Genomic DNA, 23,007 nt, shown 5'->3' with positions numbered 1-23,007 from the left:
TATATATACTGTCAGTGGTCACAGCTGGAAGTCAGTACTTGTATCAGCCCCAGTAAACACCAGTGAGAAAAAAAAGGGTAAAACCAAATCTGACAACATGTTTGACAATATCTGTGTGGCTGTAAAATCAATATTTAATGTAAATTGGTGGTTTGTGATAAGGTGTCAGTGGGTGGATATGATAGCCATGTAAGTAAAGGTATGTCTGATACTGAAGCAGTGTTTAAAAAACTGATGTAGCAGTAGTTGTAGTCTTGTTCACTCATCCTTTGATGAAATATTCACTGTTTTAAATCATAATTTCTCAGGTTTTATAGTTTAGTATCGTTATAGGTCATACCCACTCTACTATCAGTCTTAGTAAAGGCATTAAATGGGCTGGAAAGTCTGGAAAACTGCATCTCAGACAATATCCAGCCGTATGTCTCAATAACAAATCAATATGTTCTCTAGCTCTAATGGCCTGCTATCACTCCCACATACGCCCATATGAACGTCTGCGTCCTCTGTGTGTTGGCGTCCACAGCAGGCATGGCAGATGCAGAGCTGGACTTCACGACGGGCGACGCTGGGGCATCCGCCACCTACCCCATGCAGTGCTCGGCCCTGCGCAAAAATGGCTTCGTTGTGCTGAAAGGGCGACCCTGCAAGATCGTTGAGATGTCCACCTCCAAGACCGGCAAGCACGGCCACGCTAAGGTCAGTAATTGGGGACGCAGTGGAGGCTGGAGGCCGAGTTCAGGCTAACGAAGATAAAGGACATTTTTGTGTGGATTTATTGTACGACAGTGTGGACTGATGCTGACACACATATCTCTGGAATAAACACAAGGTCACATTGGTCGATATTAATGCACATTAACGGACACTGTACAAGAACAACACTGTGTTCCTGTTGGGTTTCATATTTAGTATATGTATTATAAATGATGTTTTAACATGATGAACCTGGTACACGTATTGATAGCCACCTACCGTTATTAAAGGATAGAAGTTGCTTTACGCATCGGACACTGAATGTTTTAAACTAATTAATAAGATGCAGCCAGTGTTAAGCCACTGCTCATCCTTCCTGTGTGTTTCTGTGCCCGTGCAGGTCCACTTGGTTGGTATCGACATCTTCTCCGGTAAGAAGTATGAGGATATCTGTCCTTCCACCCACAACATGGACGTCCCCAACATCAAGAGAATGGATTACCAGGTGAGGCCTTTAGAGGTCTTTACTGCTCTTACAGCAGCTTGTTATCATAGTCTGTTTCATACTCGCAAATTACCGACTAAATATAACAAATGTTTGACTAAAAGTCCATGTGGTAGGAAACTTAAAGCTCCCTCCTCTTAGTCAGTAAGTCATTTTGAGTTCAGTAACTTTTCTGGAGATGTAGGGAGTGAGTTGAGCGATAGTCACGTCTCAGATAGAACAGTAATATTCACAAATATGCTTTGGTTTTTTAATAAGCGCAAGATTGTACATGGCTATCGGGGGACAATTAGCACTTAGATGAATATTTGGAAAAGCTCCATAATTATTAGTCAGGAGTTTCTGTAATGGCAACAGCTTTACAGACGTAAACACACAAAGAAAGACAGAGAAGCATCTGGTACTGATGTCGGTGGAAAAAGCTGGTAATGTCTTTGAAATCGTACCGTGTTAGTTTATAAATGACTGTTTTGGAAGCATGTGTTCAATCTGGTGCTCCAGAGCACAAGAAGAGAAAATTATATATGGTTTTATTACCATTACATAATCATGCAGTTCAAAGCATGAATCAAATTAAAAAGTGTCTTCATACTGTGCTTTCATGAGCTTGTTAGAGGCAGTAGGAGATCTGATTTAGCTGCTTCAGTGTTGCACACGCTGGCTTATTGTCGCCCTCTTGTAAATTACTGGGACTCTTTAACAGAACAGAGTCAGTCAGTGTCTTTAGTAACACCTGTGCCTTTCCTGCTTTGACCAATCAAAATGTCTGCTTTGAAAAAGGTCTATATACCTGTGTTAAACCTTTCCAATACAAAGAAATAGATGTTGATTTGTATAATAATCATACATTTTTTACCCTAAAACATGTCTTTTAGTTTTAGTTTAACCTGCCACTGTAACTAGTTGCCTTAAAAATTAAAGAAATCTAAATTTTTATATTAACAGTGGCTTAAATGACACACCCAACACTGCTTTTCTCTCCAGCACTGTGGAGTTAGTTTCTTTCAGCTTCTTGTTTTGGTTTTAATTCAGTCCCACAGCTCTCATCAGCATGATTTACAGATGTAGGCAGCTGTTCGCAGCGAAAAAGCTCTGATAAATCATACATTTCATCATGCAATTATTGTAAATGATACAAATATAATTTAATAGGGCTCTCCCAGACTTTTCCAGTAGACTAGTCATTGAACATTTATGATATTAATCGAATTATTTCAGTATATATATTTCAACAGTCGTCTTTTAACTGCCAACAGAAAAAGCTGTAATGAACTGAAACTGAATGTTTCCGAACAACCAACAAAGAGACTGAACATTTAGTTATTTTATTTAAACACTGTATAACATCACAGAAGTTTTGTTCAAAAAAAACTTCCAGCTCGCAGTGTCATCCCTGAGTCATAGTCCTGGTCGGAGCCGCTGTAAACACTCTGATGGTGTCTGAGGCTGTGTTCGAGGCTGCTGAGCCCGGCTCCGATGCCTGCTCGCCCCTCTCTGGCTCTGTTGCTCATTCAGGCCCCACCCTGCTAGTGGTGTAAACAAACTTCCCTCGGTACTAGTGGCCTCGGTAGTGGCAGCTGATAGTGCAGTTAGCACATGCTGCAATGCTGTGTTACAAGAGAAAAGGTCTGTATTGCAACAGTTTAGTCGACTATTAGGAGACAGCCCCAAAGTATTAGAATAGTTTAAGTAGGCCTGTATTCTTACACTCTATTGTATATAGAGTGAAGAAACCTGATACGTCACTGCAGAGGCTGTTGAGTAACACTGATCAAACCGGTCGGATTGAAAAGGTGGAACGCCCATACACCTGTCAGGATGTTTGTGTGCAGAATTTAAAGAAATAAAGGAACAGAGGTAGAAGATAACATCTGAACGAATCAACTCAGACTGTGTCCACTCACTCTTTCCTGCTGTTTCTTCCAGCTGATCGGGATCACAGATGGCTACCTGTCCCTGCTCCAGGACAGCGGGGAGGTGAGAGAGGACCTGAGGATTCCTGAGGGAGACCTGGGCAAAGAGATAGAGAGCAAGCACGAGGCCGGAGAGGAGATCCTGGTCAGTACCTTGTACCTGTATTCTTCTGCTCTGAAACGTCGCTGTTATGGCGGCGTCTGTCAGGTTGTGTGGAGAGCATCATGAAACACAGTAAGAAATAAACATTACAGATCGCCTCCAGACGTGTATTACGATATACATTAATTGTCTGAGTGGAACAATATATACATCTACTCTTTCTATTTAAAGATTACAGAATCTATGAATATGCAATTTTTTGTTAGTTTGCCGGTTATGTTCTAAAGTTTTCCTGTTGGATAAAAGACGTCTCCGACTCTCCACTCTCAGTATTTGTGCACTGGTGGATCACAGTTATATAAGTTACACACTGGACCAGGACTGACCTCCAAACTATTTGTGACGTCACAAATCAGGACTGTAACAATATATTGGGAGACAGTTAAATTGCGATACAAATACGTAACAATTAAAATCAGTGAGTTGTGATACTCTTTTTAAACAGCAGGGGGTGCTGTCTAGTTTTGACTTCGGTTGTTCGTCGTCCTTCGTCACTCCAGTCAGGAGCTGTATGAAAGGCGTAAAGACATTAGTTTCACTTTTTAAGAGTGTATAGAGTGTGTACCCTATCTCAGAAATATAAAATGATTCTTTAATTTCATCAATAACATATAAGAGAAAATACATTCTGTAGATTTTTGTCTGAGAAATAAAGGAATCTTTTTCAGTCATAATTTGTACTCAATCTCAATTGTTAAAAAACAAAAGAAAATCATGTTGTGAATTGTGTTGAATTAGGAGTTGAGTGTAACTTTCAGCAGATGATCCTTCTAATGTCAAACAACTGAAAGAACAAGAAGAAGAACAGATCTTTGAGTGGAGCGGGACTGCAGCTAGCAGACTGTCTGAGATGTTGATTTAAAACAGAGAAATCAGAAATCAAATCCTCACATTTGAGAATAAATTTCAACTAATCAATGAACTGACTGATGGTTTCAGCATTAAAGGTCCTTTAACTAGGACGTAAAGCAACTCAAGCTACACGATACAATTTGACTTCAGGACGCACTGTTTCTTAACTTCATTTTGAAATTGTAGCAGAAAAATCAAACCAAAACTTCATCTTTTTATAAACGTTACACACAAAAAGCCAAACGTTGGTGCGGACATGATCTAAAAGTAACCCTAACCTCTCTCCTCTGTGCTCTTTCAGATCACCGTTCTAAATGCAATGGAAGAAGAAGCTGCAATTGGCATCAAGGCCTTGGGTAAATAAGCCACTGCAGGTAAATACAGAGCTACAGCTGTATCGACACGCAGCTGTCCTCTCACACCCCCACACCCCCCAACTACCGCCTGACCCAAGCCTGCCTGAAGAGGAGTGTGTGTGCGTGCGTGCGTATGTGTGTGTGCTTGGATGTTACACCACAAGCCACCAGCATGTGCCATGCCAGTGCAAGTGTGTGTGACGTCATGTAAATGTACAGTTTATTGTTCATCAGTGGACCAAGGGGAAGGCAAGTCCCGTCAACAAGAGCCGAGGCTGTTGCCGAGGTTTGATGTTTAAAGGTTTTACTTTCGGTATCATAAGGGGGAAAAAAAAAAGAAGAAAAGACGACGTTGTAAAATGTTATTCACAATTATGCACATCCATGATACTGGAAATATTCATGTTTTTACATATTACTGCATTGCAAAAAGGATTTTATGTATATATTTGTGTAACCAGGACAGGAAATTCAAAGATTTCTAATTGGGGAAATGTAACGAATTCAACGAATGTATTCAAAAATCTGAAGCCTGTATGAAGTGTGCCACTGCGGATTTGCCTACCCCTTAATGTACCTTTTTGTTTCATGTTAACACTATTACGAGCATGTGTATCGTTTTTACGTAGCACTGTCGGATATAAATGAAAAGCCTATGGTTCATATTGTATTTTTGAGCGATGTTTTCTGTGGGTTGCACTTAATTTTACAGCCTGATCTAGCCAGTTGCTTCCTGTACCCCCTACTTCTCTGAGAAATGGCTTGTAGCATTGTTGTAATTGTTGGGTCAAACTGTTTTATGCACTTTCTTTCCTGCACTTTCTCCTGCGGACTGTGGGCTGTAGAATAAAGTGTCCACACACACACAAAAAAAAAAAAGTTTAACAAACTGTTGGTTGTGCAATGTTTCCTCTGCAGAGGCTAGTTAAAACACTGTCTCATTAAAGTATGTTTCTCGTGTTTTTATTTTCTCTTAAGCACCTTCCCTCTCTGACTTTTCTTTCCTCTTTCTTCTCATTCCTCCTAATTCTGTTTCAGGGGCAATCGAGATGCACTGGACCTGGGGAAAAGGAGGGGATATTGCCTCGTCAATGCTATTCTCCCTCTTTTTTCTTTCTCTTTCTTTGTTTTTCATACTCTCTCTCCCTCACTCTGTTTTCTGACCCTCCTTTGGGTTCAATTAGAAACTTTAATAAATAATTGGAAACGGTAAACATTCTCTATGTACATGCACACATAATAAAGCCACATCTGAGTAAAAGATTTTTAAAAATGGTCGTAGAGGAAGGTCTCTCACTAAGGACTGAGGAGGTCTACAAATATTCAGTAGCTACCTGCCATCAGGGGAAAGAAAGGTGGTGATAATGTCACAACTGTTTCGTTTTTTTATATGTTCCCCCTGTTCTATGAAGGGCTTCAACTCTAGATCTGCATTGTTCTGTTGAAACTTGTCTATTAAACAAAGGTTACCAACATGGCACACAAAAGGTTCGGTTTCTTTTTGTCTCCAGCAGTTAAAAGCGTCAAAAGGAAACAAAACTCTGCTTAAAAAAAAAGTCCTTCAGCCAAACCTCAATTTCAACTTCAGCCACTCCTTAAAACCCCCTCTGCACACAGCCGTTTGGAGAAATGAGTATGAATGAGTATGTTTGGCTCCATTCAGGAGGCAGATAAGTTTGGTTTCCTTACTTTGTGTTCAAGTCCAAACTGTGCAGAATGTCTCCAAAACACAATAAAGACAAACTGTTGGACGTGACGTTTGCTTATCGTTTTATTTAGCAACATAAAGGCTTTGAAAACAGGCTTAAACTTCATTTACTGTGGAAGAGGACAACGCCAAACACTGAAAGTCCTCCATCATATTGCCAGAAAAATGAAAGTCATCTTGACTTAATTTGTGGTAACAAACCTTAATGGGTCTAATGTGATCGACCAGAAGTTAGCAACACACAGAGATACAGTCTATTGAGTTACATCAAAGCAGCTATAGTAGTGTTCATCAGTGTGTGTGTGACCTTAGTGGAAACATGTTGATTTGATCCATGTATTAGAAAGTGTTGCTGAATATTTACCTCTCCTGTGGTTTTAGCTGCAGACACTGACGCGTCCACTGATGCTGCAGTTATGAATGTTAGTATACAAAGAATAAGCTCTGGTTCATGCAGTCTTGCTTTATACAAGATATTAACATAAACACCTCCAGAATGGCTTTACAGTGTAGGTAAAATAATCTATTTTACAAATTAACATCATTTGAAGTTATGTAAAAAAAAAAAAAAAAAAATCAAAAGCACATAAGCATGAGGCAGCTGATCAGCTGATCACTCATTGAAGTCAAAACAAAATACTATACAGGAAATAAAAACAAATCATGTGGCATAATCCATCCTTGATGACTTTAAAGAAGTCGATCCGTTCCTCGTCCAATCGTTTCTCCAGAATATCCTGAATGAAGTTGTGAAATCTCGTCGACAGTGAAGATGAAGGTGGCTGCAGGTTACTTGCCGTGGTGGTAGAACCTGTGCCCGCTCTGGCTCTGGGGGAGGAAGTTGTGGCGAGGAGCACCCTGGGGAGAGCTCTGGAACGGGGACTGGTGGTGGAAACATCACAACAGCATGATGAAATTATTCTGTCAGACAACGAGATGTAGGTTTTTGTTTTTACAGTAAATGAAGTGCTCATTATGAGCGGTGTAGAAAGATATCAAGAGGAAGTACACAGTTTGAAAGGTCAGTTGAATACAGATTACGTTTAAATACTTTAAGTGGTTCGCAACACTGAGGGAAGCCCTTCAGATAGGAAAACAGTGGCTCAATGTGAGGCTGCGATGCTTATTACACGCTACAAAACAAAACTATTAGATGGAGGGAAAATAGAAGAGACAACTTTACTATTGAGCCAGAGGACAGCCTGTGCTGCTACAGTATACTGCTTGTGTGGCTTAAGATATGCACACAGGCTCAGAAAAGCAGAACACTGTTCCTTTCACTATAGTGAGTGAAGTTCAGTGGCTCAGCATTAGGGCTGAAATATTTTCATTTTTTATCATTTTCTTGTCTAATCAATTAGTTGTTTGGTCCATAAAATGTCAGAAAATGTTTCCCAGAGCCCAAAGGGGGCAACCTCAAATGTATCAACGACCCAATTATATTCAGCTCACTATCACAGAGGACTGAAGAACCCAGAAAATATTCACATCAGAGGAGCTGAAATCAGAGCATTTGGATCTTTTTCTTTAAAAATGACTTCATGATTAATCCATTATCAAAATAGTTAGTGATTCATTTAATAGCTGACAACTCACCGAATTATCAACTAATCATTGCAGCTCTACCCAGAATTAGAGACGAAGTGATGAACATCAACGGAAGGGGTTAATGAAAAGAGTGGGGTGTGTTTTAACCTTTGCAGTGGGAATCTGGACCGCCATGGATGGAGTGGGCAGCAGACCTGGAGCAGAAGGATGCATGGCTGGTGGATGCATAGGCCTTAAAGCGCCCTGTGAGAGCATCAACACAACAAAGACCGTAATAAGATGAAGAAGTAATGATTTAACACAATCCCACCTTTCAGAAAACAATATCCAGCACTTGTTGTAACTGTTTATTTCGTGTCTATTTAGAGTTTATGGGTCTTCAGCCAAACTACATTTGAAATGTTCTTACTGCATCAGTAAAGCCGGACTGCTGGTTGGCGTGTTCCAGCTGCTTCTGGAGGGGTATTCCTGCTCCAGGGATGTATCCTGCAGGAGAAACAGAGATTACCATTTATAATCTAACAAAACATCAAACCCTACATCCAGGTTGTTTTACAATACTCTGCATTTAGGTTTTGGCTGTAATTGACCGTTATTAAGAAGCAATGAAACAGCAGTGGGAACACAGGGACGATGAGAACTGAGGCACTGACCGGGCTGGGAGGTGAAGTGACTGTGGACGGGGTAGGCAGGCTGCTGGTGGGGGAGGTACTGCATGGCCTGAAACGCAGACGCACCTGTGGGAGAAGAAAAACTATTTAGTCTTATCAAACGTGGGGTTCAGATTATTACTAAGGACAATGTCAACCTGCTTAAAACACTGTTGAAGGAGGGAATTCATATGCAGATTACACAACCTGAAGAGATTTGCTCTTTTGTTTTTGTCAGGACTCTAGGTTCTATATGAAATGAATGTATTTCAGTGAGCAGATGAGGTGTGATCTCCACTTGAAACAGAAAAGTCCTTTACCTCTGATCTGAGAGCTGCTTGCAAAACTGACAGGTACAGACGGTCCAGGGGCGTAGGTAGAGGGGTGCTGGGCCTGAGCCACCCCGTAGGGCTCATGGACCCCCTGCCCCCCGCTGAACTGTCCGTGCTCTGCTGAGCCCGAGCTAAACCCAGGTGTCTGATAGTGACGTGCCTGTAAGAGGAGAGAGGGAGGAGGCAAACGGTGTAATACGCCAAAATACTAATGTACAAATCTCTCGTGAACCACAGGGATCAGATGGTGGAAGATTTGGGAATAAAAACCAGGAACAGGAATCTATACTCAAACATATAATCTAGAGATGTTTTAAGACAAAAACACCCCTTTACTCACTGGAATCACGGCAGCTGGGAACAGCTGTTTGCTCCGCTCTCCGAGCAACGCACCGGGTCGACTGTGGCTGACGGGATTGCCTGAGAGAGGCAGAGACAAGGATCAGCTGACTAATTCTGATAACGTCAAAAGAATTACAATCATCCAGATAACCCAGATAAGGTCCGGCGATACACAGTGCTTGAAAACGGCGTTACCTTGAATGCTGAGGAGGTGCTGCCCCGCGTGCATGGGTAGGCTGGATTGGTAGCTTGCCGATGTCAATGTTGTGATATCACTAGAAAGGACAGGAAGCCCAAAAATGCAACTGAGTACCAAAACTACAAGAATAAAAGTTTGGGTTTAATAAAAGAAATGCTGTCATACCTTTATGTACTGAAATAGTAACAAAATCAGTGGCATCCTTACTACCTCTGCTCCTTTCTGCGCCTCTTTTCCTCTTCATGAAGTACTTTCTTGAGCTGTAAAAAGAGCTGGTGTTTCTCTTCTTGGAGTCCCTGAAGTTTTTCCCCCATCTTCATTACCTGCGTTTGAATCACAGTATAAGAAAACATGTTAACGTATATTTTGCCGTGTATTATTTATCCCAACCTGCATCGTACAGACTGCAGGAGAAATGTGTTTTTATCACTTTTCCAACCTGCTCTTTTGTTTCCTCCAAAGACATCCTCTCCTCTATTTCTTTTGTCCTCTTCCTCTCTTCCTCCTCCTTCATCTTCTGCTCCATCATTTTGTCCACCTCTTCCTCCTCTGAAAAAATTATATTCACGTCGTTCAGTGGTGGAAACATTCAAATCCCTTACTCGAAATAAAAAGGAAGTGTGATTAGAAATAAAATCTACTTATGCATAAAGGTGAGTGTCAGTTAATGTGTGTGTAAGCAGAGTAAAGCTTTACTTATATAGCACAGTTACACAGCGCTACACACACAAACATACAAATATGGAAGAATAAATTACAAAGAGACCAAACAAACTCAAACCCATGAATCTAATTTAATCCACTACAAGACCTACAATAAAACCCAGGTTTATGAAGCTTGCTGTATTCAGTCTAGTTGTTTTAAAATGAATAAATATAAATATTAAAGACATTTAAATATTGTATTGCACTACACTGTACAGGGTTTCTAATCTGTCTGTTTCTGATAATCACTTAAGGTGGTTTTAGGTCAATTTATAAAAACATTTTAGGCTTTATAACATCCCAAAGTGAATATTTTAGGTTGTGGAGCATTGCACATCATGAACAGTGTGTAATAACCACAATATTTCTTTATATTTAAGATAAAGATAAACAGAGAGTTACTGTATACTCTCATGTTGGGAGGCAGACAGTAAAGTCTTCACCACAGAAGGTAAAATGTTGTTTCTTGTCACATTTAACACTAAATACCAGGTGGGGGGCTCACTGCTACTTGTCCAGTGATTTAACACACACACACAGACACACAGACACACAGACACACACCTTGTCTCTTGCGCTCCCTCTCCCTCATGATGTGTTTGTGGAGGGCTCTGGCCATCGCGTTGGACAGCTTGGGTCTCTCCAGCAGGGCGGGCATGGTGACAGGCAGTGGAGGGGCCAGCTATCGTTTGAAACAACAAGAAACATCAATAAAACACGTACATTTATTACAGCAGGCTCGGTGTAAACAGTGGAAACACACCAAGTGAACACGGTGGAAGGCCTAACAGCGGGGTTAGCAGTATTATCTTCAGCTGCTGTGCACTCACTGTGTATTTTGGTGTGGTACATGAACGGGAGCGGTGTATTTTTAAATTTAAGTCATATATATATAGGGGGCTTAAACATGCAAAACCCCCCAGAGGCAACAACAGTGATATTGTTTAAAACGTGCACAACAGCGGACGGTAACTGGAGTTAGCTCGCAGCGTAGCACTGACGTTACGCGTCAGCTGTGACGCGTCGGGACGGAAAAAAGCACAAAACTCTTACTTTTGTTTCTTTGCGGGTCGTTTAACGAGATAAATTCAAAACGACTCGACTGCGTCTGCAGCAGAAAACCAGCAGAAAACCAAAACTTCGGTCCAAAATATAAACAGACGGTCGGTTTTCATCCCGGGTGATAATGTTGCGCTTCCGGTGGCAAGGATGACGTTCCCTTTTTTTTTCTCCCCCATCCGAATTGCATTCTGGGAATTGTAGTTCCCCCCCGCCTGTGTTTTGCTAAACGATCACCGATGTCAGTTTAAACCAGATATATAATCGATTATCGGTTATATCTCAATGGCTCTGAGTTTATACAATCTAAATCAGCAGACATAAACTTCCACTTTTTTATTTTAGACGCTTTATTGGATTTATTGATGCTGTGTATAGGCACATTGTAAGAAGCACATTGAAGTAGCCCTCATGTTAAAATGTCCCCTCTGTTACATATCCAGTCTTCTGCAAAACAAATAACCCAGATACTCACTTACTGGATTTTAGTCAGTCAGTTTAATTAGTAAATATCTTATTCACATGTGCAATCTGTCTGATAGATAACCCTCTTTAATTTTCAATGCCTAAAAATTGTATCAGATTAAACTGTATATGAAAATATGTCAATATGTCAAAATATTTGTATATTGTGCTCTTTATAGATAGATAGATAGAATATAGATATACTTTGCCTTGCTTCTTTCCCCCTACATTATATGCTTATATCTTGTGCCTGATCTCTTTAACTGCGCTCCCGTTCTTCCCATTGTGTAAATTGTCTCTGCAATGCTTAAAATAAGTGGACAAGTAGATCTTATGTTCAGTTAAATCAGAGTGGCGTTGCACAACTTGGAAAGGATCATTATTTGAGCAGCCACAGTAGCTGATATAAGGTAACTCATACAAATACATGAACAAAGGCTGAACGATATCAGCAATGCAGGGAGACTTTATCTGCTCAGTTTCCTTATTTATTTGCAATCCTGTACCGAATATGACCCAAGATGGACACTCAATAAAGACAAGAAACACAGATAACTTTTCATCACATTTTATCATGTATGGTCATGAGTGGAGAGAAAGAGCCAGTAATGCAGCTGGATACAGAGTTCAAATCTTTTTTTTTTTTTAAAAAAAAGGAGACAAACTTAAAAAAAAAAGAAGAGAAAATTGCACTCTTTACAATACCTTTAGAAATTAAGCCATCCAAAATTAACAATAATAACAACAATAATCATAGTAGCAGTCAACATAATAGTCTTACCACTGAAAGCAGAGGATGATTGTTAAGTCTGAATTCTATTATGCTCCTTGTTAAGGTCAGATGAGGGGCAGCGCACTAAATTCTCATTCACAGCCGCTAAATTTAAACCTAATAATTATCTAGCCAGTTCATTTTTTTTTTTTTCTAGGAAAAGAACTGCTGCAAAACAGTTATCCTTTACTCTGCCGGACACTGAAAATAACCTGCCTTCAACTGGTAGATGCCATTAAATTTCCTACCCTAAACTCTAAACGCACTTTATCCTCCTGCAAGCCAACAAAAACAGACACCCAATAACTATATTCATTGTCAATAAGAGCGGATTTGAACTCACATACTATGCCTCTCTTCTCTTTATCTGGGGGGTTACTAATTACGGCCTAATTCTAACATTATTTTGTTAATTCTTTCTCCACGTTTCCAGTAAAATATGCTCAATTATGACGCTAGAAAAATAACTGGCCACGTGAACCACTTAACCCAAGTCGCTACCGCAAGAGAAAAAGTGGAGGCAAATACAATTCAGACTGCAGAATAATAAAGACATAAGTGGATGGGAGAGGGGTAATGTATGAGTAGTGAAAGTGCATTCGACATATTTACTCTGGGAACTCTAGGCTGCTGGATTTAATATTTAAATGAATGAATGGTGGAGGTCTCAGAAAGGTGGGTAGTGGTTGGAGGGGGGTGGTAGTGGGATCAGATTTCCCTTTGGCTGCTCCCATACACACTCTCATCACTGTAGGCAATGTAGAGGAAAAAGTCCTCTTCATGGTGCTCCTGAGAAAGATGGGAAGAAAAAAAAAAAAGATATTAGTAAGTCATTAAAAATGTAGAGGGAGGCTCCTTTTAGTATGAGCGGGAAGAAAACAACAGGACGCGGCGATAAAGACAGAGTGAGTTCGATTCTTACCTGGTACAACAGTCCCATGGTAGCTGAGGTGGGTGGAATGACGTTGTTTACAAAGAAGAAGAGAGCATCTTCAGCTCGCAAGTGGATTCTTTTCCGGATGAGGAAGTAAAACTGTCCCACTGATAAAAGAGTATACAAGAGAGACGAGATTGACAAACGTGTAGATGTTTCTGTAACACACTGGTGTCTTTGAAATGTTGTCCGGGAGGTCGGCACATAACGCAACGCTTACCTGTCAGGTCGGAGGGGACAAGGTATTTCTTCTTGTCCAGATCTCCTATTCTGGCTTTGGGGGCTTTCTCCACAATTACCTGAAGAAAGAAAAAACAAGAATCAGCTCATTTAACAAACAAGCACATTTTCCGCTCTTTTACGCTCAATGCATCAAAGTGAGAAGAACCTTTTATAGTGTTTCAACTTTCTCAGAAAAGGGATCTGAGAACGCTGAGAATAGTCAATGAAGCGAGGACAGAAATACATTTCGCCCAGATGTGCCATTTCATTTACATATATTTATATATTAAAAAAACTAACCAGTATTCTGTAACGTTGTAGGTCCGTTATAACTAATACATTTATATGTTTACAATTCAGATTTATGGTTTAGTACAGAGGACTGGGGTGATGGCAAACTGTTTTTTTAAGTTTCTTCTCTGAAGTCTAAAAATAGTAAATAAATAATAATAAATAAATAATAAAACACACGAACAGTGGCGCATCATTGGAGGGCTTAAATTATGGACAGATATTTAAGCAGCAACCCTTTTTTAAAAACTATATTTTGTAAAGCAAAATAACCAAACATTAACGTTTAAAATTAAATTATTATCTTTGGGTATCTTTTGGACATTTGACATATAAAAATGTCTTTGGCTCTGAGAACTTGTGACTGTTTTTACTCGCTCTTGACATTTTAAAAGACCAAATGAGTGTTTGATTAATTAAGAAACAATCAATCAATGCTTTGTCCCAGCAGCACATCACGTTTATGACAGAGAGCAGAAATGAAAGGCAGTGAAAGTAGACAGCTAATTGTGGAGACAGTTTCCACCAAGTCACGCCAGGTCAGCTCGAGTATCCAGAGACCAGAAGGCAGTGTGGAGTATATAATCTATAGAGAAGAGCCAGGGCGACGTAAACAACAGCCCTGTCTGTGGACACAAACTATTTTAAGGTGCGCTGCTGTGAGCGTTTCAACACAGCCTGAAACTACACCCAGCTCTCCGACCAGTCCGCAACACTCAGACTGCGTCCTCCACTGATAAAGGCCACAGACGAGGCCTTTTATTAAAGAGTCACGATAAAAAAATAAATAAAAATAAACCCTATCTTTCTTATTGAGTCATGTTTCCTTACAATAAACACACCCGGAAGGATTAGACGAAGATCTCCGCCCGGCCTGCTCATCCTTTAACCTCTAACTTTACAGCTTCACCAGACAACTGCTGCGTTGTTTACCAGCTAAACGATTTAAAAACACACAAACACAATAAAACGCAGCTGCAGCTAAACCACGTACTCGCTGTTAGATGTCTGGCGCGCATCCTAAGTGTCAATAAAACCCACACGGACCGAGCCGAGCCGTGCTAACGTTAGCTCGCGTACTTACTGGGACCCTGTCCGGATACTTCTTCCTTATTTTCTCGCCTTCGGACCGCCTTTTCTCAAAAGGGTGCTCCTCTTTGTACTGGAACTTCATGGTGAACAAGAGGTGACGGACAACGAGTCGGTCACTCGTGGACTCTGTGTGTGCTGCGGGGTTTTCTCTCGAGCAGCGGATCAACTCGCTGCCACACACGACAAAAACAAACGATGCTAACTAGCCGCTTTTAGCTCGCCACAGCTGTTTAGTGCGACTGCGGCGGAGGGATACAATAACAACATGACGTAGCGGAGAGTCTAGTCCGCAGGGTGGGCTCGAGGCGATCCGAGGCCACGTTCGCGTTAACCGTGGAGCGGCGATGGGCGTTGAGTTCAAGTGAAGCGTTTTCCGTTCAAATTCGTCGTTTCGGAGCTGGTGTGAGGTGCACGACGCGGTTTTTCCGTGGGACTATTTTATTTTGACCAACCGCTGCGCGTAAAGACGTCGGGCAGGGCAGTGAAGAGGCAGCTGTCCTTGTCATATGACCGAGGCCCAGCAGTTAGCGGATACAGAGCAGAAAGTGAAAAACACAAGATATTAAAGTGTAACCGCGGCTGTTTGCATCGACGCCGCTCTAAATCTGAACCCAAACACACTAACGAGGTCCTCAGAGAACGGCATGTGTTGTATTCACTCATTAACCAAGCTATTAGTAACAATATTAACACAATTGGCTTGAAGTTTCGCAATTTCCACTGTTGCCACAACATCTGTGGGATCATCTTTAAACATTGAACACGTTTTATGGAAAAATGAAGGAGAGAGAAATGAATCTGCTTAGATATCCCTTAAATCTGCAGTGTTACCCTGCACCTGAATATAACCTCCTATAGGGAACAGTTCCCTACCTTTGAGCAACGCCACATTCACTTGGTAGGGGGCCAATGGCTGATGGGCCCCTATTAACACACACTGTAACTTATATTTGGCCCCTGAAGGTCTGGAGTATTTTTCCCCACTTCTCTACGTTGGTAATTCCCTCCCTTAGCAATAAAATGTACACTAATTAATTAGATAATTAGATCCATGAAAGACCTCCCCTATAAATCCTATTATATTAAAAGGGATTCACTTTATTAGACACTAAAAATAAACTATGAAAAATACTATAACATTTATTGCTTTATTGCTGTGTAATGATGGTGCATACTGGTTTTAATATAACTTGTGTCATTTTTTTTCAGCAAATGTTTTAGTAAATGAAGTTTGAGTCACATTGTAGCATTCATATGCTCATCTACTAAAACACTTATGGGAAAAGTTGCTAACCTGTCTATTGCAAGTCACCCACAGCTCTGACTCACTCATCTTGCTCATGTGACGTGTAAACTCCCCTTTCATAGTCTCATGGTTGGTTTTGTGCAAGGTGATATCAGACCGCGTACATGTAAAAACTCCCGTATGTGTGAATGAAAGTGAAACAGTCTTTTCTCTTCAGACCAGGATGTTATCAGATCATTTCAGTTGATATTTAGTTAAACTCGTACCCTTTTTATAGTAAAGTTACATACAGGATCATCTGATTTCCTCCACGTCAGGGACTTTGTAGGGATTGTCTAGCGCAGGACGTAATGTGCTGAGTCACTTGTGGACGGGAGTGTTTTCCAGGTCTTCGGCCAATAATTCTGCAGTCATCCTGGGAGGAATATTATGGATCTTATGACAGATCGACATCATGACTGGCAGATACTATTGAAGCTTTTCTTTGCTCCCTCCTCTCCTCCCTTTATTTCTTTAACATTCTTCAGAGGAGTGTTAGGTACTATCCTCCTGAAACATTCTTCTCCCACAAAAGCTTTTCATCTTCAGTGACAAATCTGAAGTAACGCCTATCCCTTCCACCACAAACCACAGGGCCTGCTCAGCAGCTACAGCTCAGTCCGGCCTCGTCAGTGTCCGACCAGCAGAACAACCTGCCCAGTCTGCATCTCACCTCTCCAGCAGTGCAAACCTGGACTGATGTCTCGGTGACTGGAGGGATATTCCTCTTCATATTCTTTGCTTTATGAGTCTTGAATAATGTTGTAACACTTGTTTTTATACTTCCATCCATGTGTATTATTTTACTGTCACTTAATTTGTTGAAAGGGTGTGAGATTCAACACCAGGCGTTATGCTTGATTAAAAGTGATGACATTCCTTGTGCAAGGCTTAGGAAGGACACAAATAAAAGAGAAAGTCCCTGTTCCCAGGAACTATAAACAAACACAACAAAGGAGGTGGAATTTAACATGGCAGCTGGTTGGAGCTAAAGTAAAGGAAGTACAGTTAGTCTAAACAATGACAGATGCACGTTTGCTATTTTAAGAAATTTGGTTTTACTTTCAAACCGTCATCAGGAGCAGGTATAACCCAGTGCACTCACAGCACTGACTGAACAGTAGATACTCAAGTGGAGAAACTTACCTGTATCCTAAAACAGAGGGCTATAAAGTCTCTTTAAAAAAAATAAACACTGATACTATTAGCCCCGCTAATAACAGCTAGAAATATATCATTGCCTATAAAAATAGAAATGACTAAATCTGCACAGGTATCCAGTGACATTTGCCACAGCAGGTATAAACACTCAGCGTCCAGTTTAATAGGTACACCTAGCTAAAACTAATGCAGTCTAATACAAGTCAACGTGCATGGTTAAAAGTGTTGATCTGTTGTACTGCATCATCATTTTTGAGGCTGTTGAACTGTATTCCACTTAACAAAAAGTGTTTCTAGTATTTACATATAAACGTGGTGGACAAAATATCAGAAATATAATGCAAACTACAAACTACAGCCTCAAAAATGATCAAACATGTTGAATGGACACCTCTCTCGACCTTGAACCATGCAGGTTTCTTGCACCCAGCAAACTGGCAGCTGAGTGTGAATCAACATACACACATAAAAAGTACAAGCTATGGGCCACATAGGTCACACTACAGCATTTAGACAAGCATGCCTTCATTTGTAGCGTCCACGTAGACACCTTCAGTAGGAGAAACAGACATGTCTTATTTGTAGTTTGCAGTTTGTTTTTTTTTTTTTTGGAAAAGCCTCAACCAAAACTAAAATGATCCACATCTCTCGAGCCGGGTAGGAATAATGCAGTTTCCTGTCACACCACATGATGGCAGCAGATTAGTAAAAACAGATTGCCTCAAGCCCAAACTGTGTGAATCCATTTGAGCTCTCTCTCTCTCTCTCTCTCGCCCCAGCAAAGGTGGTCAGTTGACAAAGCTGCAAAATGTCATGTTAAAACTGCAGAGTGAATTGGATTAAAAGAAAACAAGCTGGATAGTAACTGGTCGATACTGACAAGTGTTTTATTAGTAACACAGACCTGGAGACAGAGCCAATAAGAAGCCGCTGTGAGCCTTGACGAGACTGACATTGTTCAGAAGGCATTTAAAGACGGAGGGTCTAATAGTTGAACCCATACAGTAAGCGGAGCGGGTCGAAACTGAAAGGGGGGGGGGGGGCTGCGAATTCGAATCAAATACAAAACCAACTGCAACAAAAAACAGAAGGGGGGGAGAAAAAAAAAATTAAGTGCAATTCCTATTAGATGAAATCAGGATGGCATCGAATGTCAAAGGGAGAGAGCGAAATGTCATGGTATGCAGAAGTCATGTTATCATATATTATAATAGAGAAACAATCAGATATGGAAAGGCGGCACGGCAGTCCACGTATCGTTACAAGCCATTCTTTTTTTCTTTACTTTTCAGTTGTCTTTATCACCGAGTCCAATGACGAGCTTTGGGGAAAGAGTGAAAGTTATGGCTGAGAAAAAACAAAAAAGAAGAAATATCAGGCTGCTCGGCTATTTGTCCAGAAAAACGCCTGTGGATGGTACGTTGCAAGCAGAAGTCCATCAATTACACCATTTTAGTTCATCCATTGTTGTTCAGGGGGAAAAGAAACGTACCTCAGCAATTAATGAATCACCGTCGGGATGTGGGGTTGATCTAAAAAGGGGCGGTTTTCTAACTTTCCCCTACTCAGTTGCTCCGAGAGGTTAAGACCGTAAAATTGATGAGTCGTCTGCTGAAGTGCAATGTCTGGTGATGATGCAGAAAAAGAAGAAATAATAACGTAGAATTGTCTTTGTTGCTTTGCTGATCCTCCTCTTTCCCACCTCCCAATTGTCAAAAAAGTTTAAAAAGGGACTAACGAACTCGGCAAGCATACTCCGACTCACGTACACAAGCTCACCTTCATACGCACACAGTCAGTATCAGGAGCGATAAGGCAGAGAGGCTCCGTTTTGTTTTGGAAAAAAAAAAAAAAATACAAATAAAGAATCAAGAAGAAGAAGAAAAACAAAAAAACAAGCTGGCTCCTCCTCCCTCCTCAGTAGTTTCTGGGCTCTGATGATCCCGTACTGTTCATCCCGCGTTAGGCGGTCACCCCAACCCTCATCTCCCCAGGACACGTCTGAGAAGTTCAGAGAGGGCTGGTGGGTCGTCTGTGTGGGAACGGAGGACAGGATGGAAGCCGGCAGAGAGGAAGAGGCTGGTCAACAAGCCCCACCCCCTCTCGATTCAGCCAATCACCAGAGCCGGTGCTGGTGGAGGTTTCGACTGAGGACGGAGCGGACATCAGCAGTGAACCTAGGAGAGAGAGAGGCAATTAAACTACTTGACATATTTGTTTCACTAGCTTAGCCATTAAAGGAATAGCTTAACATGACATTAGCTTTCTTTCAGAGTGAGATGAGAAGGTTGATATCAACAGCACTTCTATGCTTCAAATACAAAGTGTGAGTCAGATGTGTTTAGCTTAATATAAAGAATAGAAACAGGTTGTAACAGCTAACATGGCTCTCTCCAAAGTGAAACACTATGCTTCCTTTTAAAGCTCACTAATAAAGTCTTTGCTTAGTCGATAAATAAACCAAAAAACCACAACATAATACTGACTAACAACAGTCTAGCTCTCAGACTACAGTGTGGGTTGCCAGATAAGGTTGCTAAAGGAAAGGGTTTGATTTTGTGATTACGGCAGTTGACTGTTCATCAACAAGAGATTTGTCACATTTGACATTTCTGTTTATGTATGCATTAAACAAATTAGATACAATCTGTTTGTATTAGTGAACATTATGGTGAGTCTACACTGAAAGCATCTTTCAGTCATACAGCTCGTGCACGCGTGACAGAAAAGATGCGCTCCTATTTCAATCAACACAGCTGTTTACACAGGCCACGTAACGGGGCTATGTACGTTAACACAACACAAACAAATACTGAACTATTCCTGAGAACACATTGTTACAGCTTTTGCAAAATTTGCCTCAAAATAGTTTTCAAAGTACACTGTGCATGCATATAGCAGGACAGGTAAGGGTTCAGCTAAAATAGATGGGACATTGTCAGTGATTAATCAGGCTGTTCAATATATCATTATGAAAGGAATGTGTTGCTTTTGTCAACAGCTTTATTCTGAAAACTGTCAGTAAGGTGTTACCTGCAGTCAACATAATAAGAACCAAATTAGAGTTTAACAGGTGTTGACAACTAAAATCATGTAGAATAGTCGCAGCCATTAGCTTACAGCTCTTAAATGACCACGGACCATTTGAATAGAGGCAGTGTGCACAAGTGTTTGCATTGTCTGTTTGCTTTCATGCCAACTTTATTACGCCTTTTTACCTTAGTGCATCCAGCATAGGCAGCAAGTTAAGAAGTGCTGTGTCACTAGGGTCGCTGAACCAGGACTTGATGGGTATTGCATTGTCTGGAGGGCAGAAAACAGCCAGTCAGTCGTGTCAGAGAAATGGAAAATGGTTGTGATTTTATGCTGCTCTGTTAAAGAGGCCACTGAGCGTTAGAGGAGCTGCAGATTTAATGTACTGTTACAGCATTTACAATACAAGCCTTGTAGTGAGAATAAGCCGCTCAGTTATTTGTCCTCTTCCTGCCTCATCACAAGGTTGATGTGTATAGGATGAGGTCTCATTTCATCTTGTATGTTAAATATGGATGACACAGAATACAAGCAGCTGAATACACATCAAAAACGGTCACAATACATTTAAGCTATAAAAGGTTTTTACCTTTGAATACTAATATAAATAAAGGACCTCCAAAAATATTTATGGCTGTTCTTGTTTCTTATGTGCAGGTCTGAGATTAATGAGGCAGAAGTTGACTCTTTACATTACTGAAAACTACATAAGTCAGTGGTACCCCAAATGTTTTACATCGGGCCATCTTTTATCATTTACAAATGAATCAGACATTTTTCAAAGCAGACATATTAAATTGGCATCACAGAAAAATAACAGGTGGAATTAATAACATTAACTAAGCTTCGCTCTAGCAATTAATGCAATCAGAAACTAATTAGCCGATTAGTTACACCTGTGTTTGACACTGAAGAAAGGTTGACTGAACTTTAAATTCTCTGCACATTTCCTCTAGTCACATCAAACCTCTCTGTTACGGCTCTGAGTTCGGGAACCACTGACGTTTATGAAGTTAAAAGCTGCATTTCCGATATTTCAAGTTTATCTGCTCAGTTTTTTTTCTTTGGACATGAGTTTAAAACATTGAAGGACAGACAGAGAAACAGTGAGTCCGACTGATGTATGGCAGGTACGAGTGACTCCATGAGGCTTTGGGTCTTACCTGGATGGCTACGATAAGCACCAGGCGAGTTGTCCAGGATGACAATACTGGAGAGGTCATCGTGTACTACAGACAGGTCTTTAATATAACTACCTAGATCCAATGTACAATGCTGGCAAAAGAAACAAAAACACAAAAGTCACCGACACCACTACAAAAGGAGAGAGAGTAAAAAGACTTCAAAAACCAAAGAGCCGAAGCAGTGTCAGCTTTAATACATGCTGTTTAAACACAGCAGTACCTGTCTGTAGTATCTGCGTTTCAGGATGTTCCTGTTGTTGTCCAGCTTGTCTGCCACTGCTGAGCCGTAGATTTCCATACTGGCTGTGAAAACCACCAGCTCATACCATTGGCTCACCTGCGTACACAGAGTACACAGCACACAATAGTATAAGTACACAAGTACTAGCAGAAAGTCTCTGAGGATTATTAGCCAAAACAAATAATGTTTTATGACATCAGGTAGTGTGAGAGTGAAGCACAATGGTGATGGTAAAGATGACATACAGGATTAAAAAGTGACCCAAGCAATGATGTTTCAGGTTCACAGTGTGCTTTACTGTTCCAGCAGTGACACTGATCACAGACCAACACTCACCACTTCTAAAAAGAAGTCGACGTGTGGCCTTTTATGTACGAAGAATCTGACGGGGTGTTTGTCAATGACGACCTGTGGAGAGAAACAAACACAGGAACCTCGGTCATTTACATAAACTGCATTTAGGCTGGAATGTGTATACGAGTTCAAACGTGTGTGTATGTGTGCGTCTGAATGCCCATACTTTGAGGATGAAGTCTGGCGGCGTGCCAGGTCTCACTGTGGGTCTGAGGACCCCGTCATGGTGAGAGTGAATCAGCGTCTCATCCAGATCCAGAACCAGAATCTTCCTCTTTACTGCATCTGGAGTTCATCGTACAATACAGACACGTTTGACACAGTCCACTCACATGCACACAGGAAACCAGGTTACTGGGAGAAATTAGGTTACACAAGAAATTGCGCAACATGTTAACATGCATGGTTACTGTAAAATTTGAATATACATGCAGCAGGCTAGTAATCCGTTTTCTCCTTCACCACAGCTTAATTTTGAATTAAGATTTGCCTATTTTAAGCTTATTAGTGGCAAGAGAAGACGCTGCTCTTTGATTTTTTCATAGCTCATTTGTGTCTGGATTTTACAACTGGTCAACTTCTTAAACAGGGTACCTAATGTCAGTCTCACTTTTAGTTGGACTTACATTAGAAAGGTCCAGTGTGTAACGTTTAGGATCTATTGGCAGAAATGGAAAATAATATTCATAGGTATGTTTTTATTAGTGTATAATCGCCTGAAAATAAGAATTGTTTTGTTGCTTTTCTCCAGGAGAAATCTAGCTGGGGATATTGGGTATCTTTGACTTCTTACACTCATCTCAGAAACCTGGGGTTTTGTTTACTACAGGAAGTCCACTGTAATCGAGTTATGAGTAAACGCACTCATTGTGACCAATTAGAAAACTCTGTGCCAGCTTGGAGTCACCAGAGTGCCCATACTACTAGTCGTTATACTGTGAAACT

General features: G+C 40.8%; 4 protein-coding genes across 9 annotated transcripts in view; 1 reads left to right on the top strand and 3 right to left on the bottom strand.

The window, feature by feature from the left end:
* The window catches only part of LOC118338250 (eukaryotic translation initiation factor 5A-1), a 7,948-nt gene extending 1,707 nt beyond the window's left edge, over positions 1-6,241 (top strand). The window contains exons 2-6 of one of the 2 annotated variants that reach the window (XM_035675529.1): positions 530-699; positions 1,097-1,201; positions 3,128-3,259; positions 4,431-4,503; positions 5,524-6,241. In XM_035675529.1, the coding sequence (XP_035531422.1) occupies positions 532-699; positions 1,097-1,201; positions 3,128-3,259; positions 4,431-4,493 (468 nt within the window). In that variant the 5' untranslated portion in view covers positions 530-531 and the 3' untranslated portion in view covers positions 4,494-4,503; positions 5,524-6,241. Of the gene's footprint in view, positions 1-526; positions 700-1,096; positions 1,202-3,127; positions 3,260-4,430; positions 4,504-5,523 lie in introns of both variants that reach the window. The other variant, XM_035675528.1, reaches the window with a different exon arrangement.
* Positions 6,242-6,243: 2 nt separating this feature from the next.
* On the bottom strand, positions 6,244-11,193 carry gps2 (G protein pathway suppressor 2). Of its 5 annotated transcripts, none has more exons than XR_004797228.1 (11): positions 11,023-11,193; positions 10,534-10,651; positions 9,704-9,813; positions 9,472-9,587; positions 9,261-9,340; positions 9,064-9,143; positions 8,712-8,883; positions 8,395-8,478; positions 8,151-8,227; positions 7,790-7,984; positions 6,244-7,075 (listed from the first exon to the last, which is right to left on the bottom strand). XR_004797228.1 is itself a non-coding variant. In XM_035675522.1 (11 exons), exons 2-11 carry the CDS (start codon positions 10,625-10,627, stop codon positions 6,983-6,985), a joined length of 1,002 nt encoding a protein of 333 aa, XP_035531415.1. In that variant the 5' UTR covers positions 10,628-10,651; positions 11,023-11,192; the 3' UTR covers positions 6,244-6,982. The 5 variants fall into 5 exon arrangements, 4 of the variants coding, with proteins under 4 accessions (XP_035531415.1, XP_035531417.1, XP_035531416.1 ...); XM_035675522.1 differs by having other exon boundaries at positions 7,889-7,984; positions 11,023-11,192; XM_035675524.1 differs by having other exon boundaries at positions 7,889-7,984; positions 9,475-9,587; positions 11,023-11,191.
* Positions 11,194-12,045: 852 nt separating this feature from the next.
* On the bottom strand, positions 12,046-15,036 carry gabarapa (GABA(A) receptor-associated protein a). Its single transcript, XM_035675530.1, has 4 exons — positions 14,797-15,036; positions 13,420-13,498; positions 13,188-13,306; positions 12,046-13,054 (listed from the first exon to the last, which is right to left on the bottom strand). Exons 1-4 carry the CDS (start codon positions 14,884-14,886, stop codon positions 12,974-12,976), a joined length of 369 nt encoding a protein of 122 aa, XP_035531423.1. The 5' UTR covers positions 14,887-15,036; the 3' UTR covers positions 12,046-12,973.
* A 3,080-nt stretch (positions 15,037-18,116) lies between these two features.
* LOC118338208 (CTD nuclear envelope phosphatase 1A) overlaps positions 18,117-23,007 on the bottom strand; it is a 10,048-nt gene continuing 5,157 nt past the window's right edge. The window contains exons 3-8 of the mRNA XM_035675469.1: positions 22,229-22,347; positions 22,045-22,116; positions 21,688-21,804; positions 21,447-21,558; positions 20,469-20,553; positions 18,117-19,427 (exon numbers count right to left, since the gene is read on the bottom strand). Coding sequence (XP_035531362.1) covers positions 19,367-19,427; positions 20,469-20,553; positions 21,447-21,558; positions 21,688-21,804; positions 22,045-22,116; positions 22,229-22,347 — 566 coding nt within the window. The 3' untranslated portion in view covers positions 18,117-19,366. The remainder of the gene's footprint in view (positions 19,428-20,468; positions 20,554-21,446; positions 21,559-21,687; positions 21,805-22,044; positions 22,117-22,228; positions 22,348-23,007) is intronic.

This window comes from Morone saxatilis, unplaced genomic scaffold, assembly GCF_004916995.1.
Source record: "Morone saxatilis isolate NCDOM2014 unplaced genomic scaffold, NCSU_SB_2.0 Contig4, whole genome shotgun sequence".
Classification (NCBI taxonomy): Eukaryota; Metazoa; Chordata; class Actinopteri; family Moronidae; genus Morone; species Morone saxatilis.
The sequence above is the reverse complement of the archived record's forward strand: the minus strand, read 5'-3'. Positions and strand labels throughout refer to the sequence as shown.

What these genes read in the sequence shown, in the direction of transcription:
- gps2 (XM_035675522.1), bottom strand. Translation starts at nt 10,627, where the DNA reads ATGCCCGCCCTGCTGGAGAGACCCAAGCTGTCCAACGCGATGGCCAGA. An exon ending in CGCAGAAAGGAGCAGAGGTA is followed by an intron (nt 9,341 to 9,471) that starts GTAAGGATGCCA and finishes TGTCCTTTCTAG; the next exon opens with TGATATCACAACATTGACAT. An exon ending in AGTCCGGCTTTACTGATGCA is followed by an intron (nt 7,985 to 8,150) that starts GTAAGAACATTT and finishes ATGCTCTCACAG; the next exon opens with GGCGCTTTAAGGCCTATGCA.
- gabarapa (XM_035675530.1), bottom strand. Translation starts at nt 14,886, where the DNA reads ATGAAGTTCCAGTACAAAGAGGAGCACCCTTTTGAGAAAAGGCGGTCC. An exon ending in AGTATCCGGACAGGGTCCCA is followed by an intron (nt 13,499 to 14,796) that starts GTAAGTACGCGA and finishes TTCTTTCTTCAG; the next exon opens with GTAATTGTGGAGAAAGCCCC. An exon ending in TGTCCCCTCCGACCTGACAG is followed by an intron (nt 13,307 to 13,419) that starts GTAAGCGTTGCG and finishes CTCTTTTATCAG; the next exon opens with TGGGACAGTTTTACTTCCTC.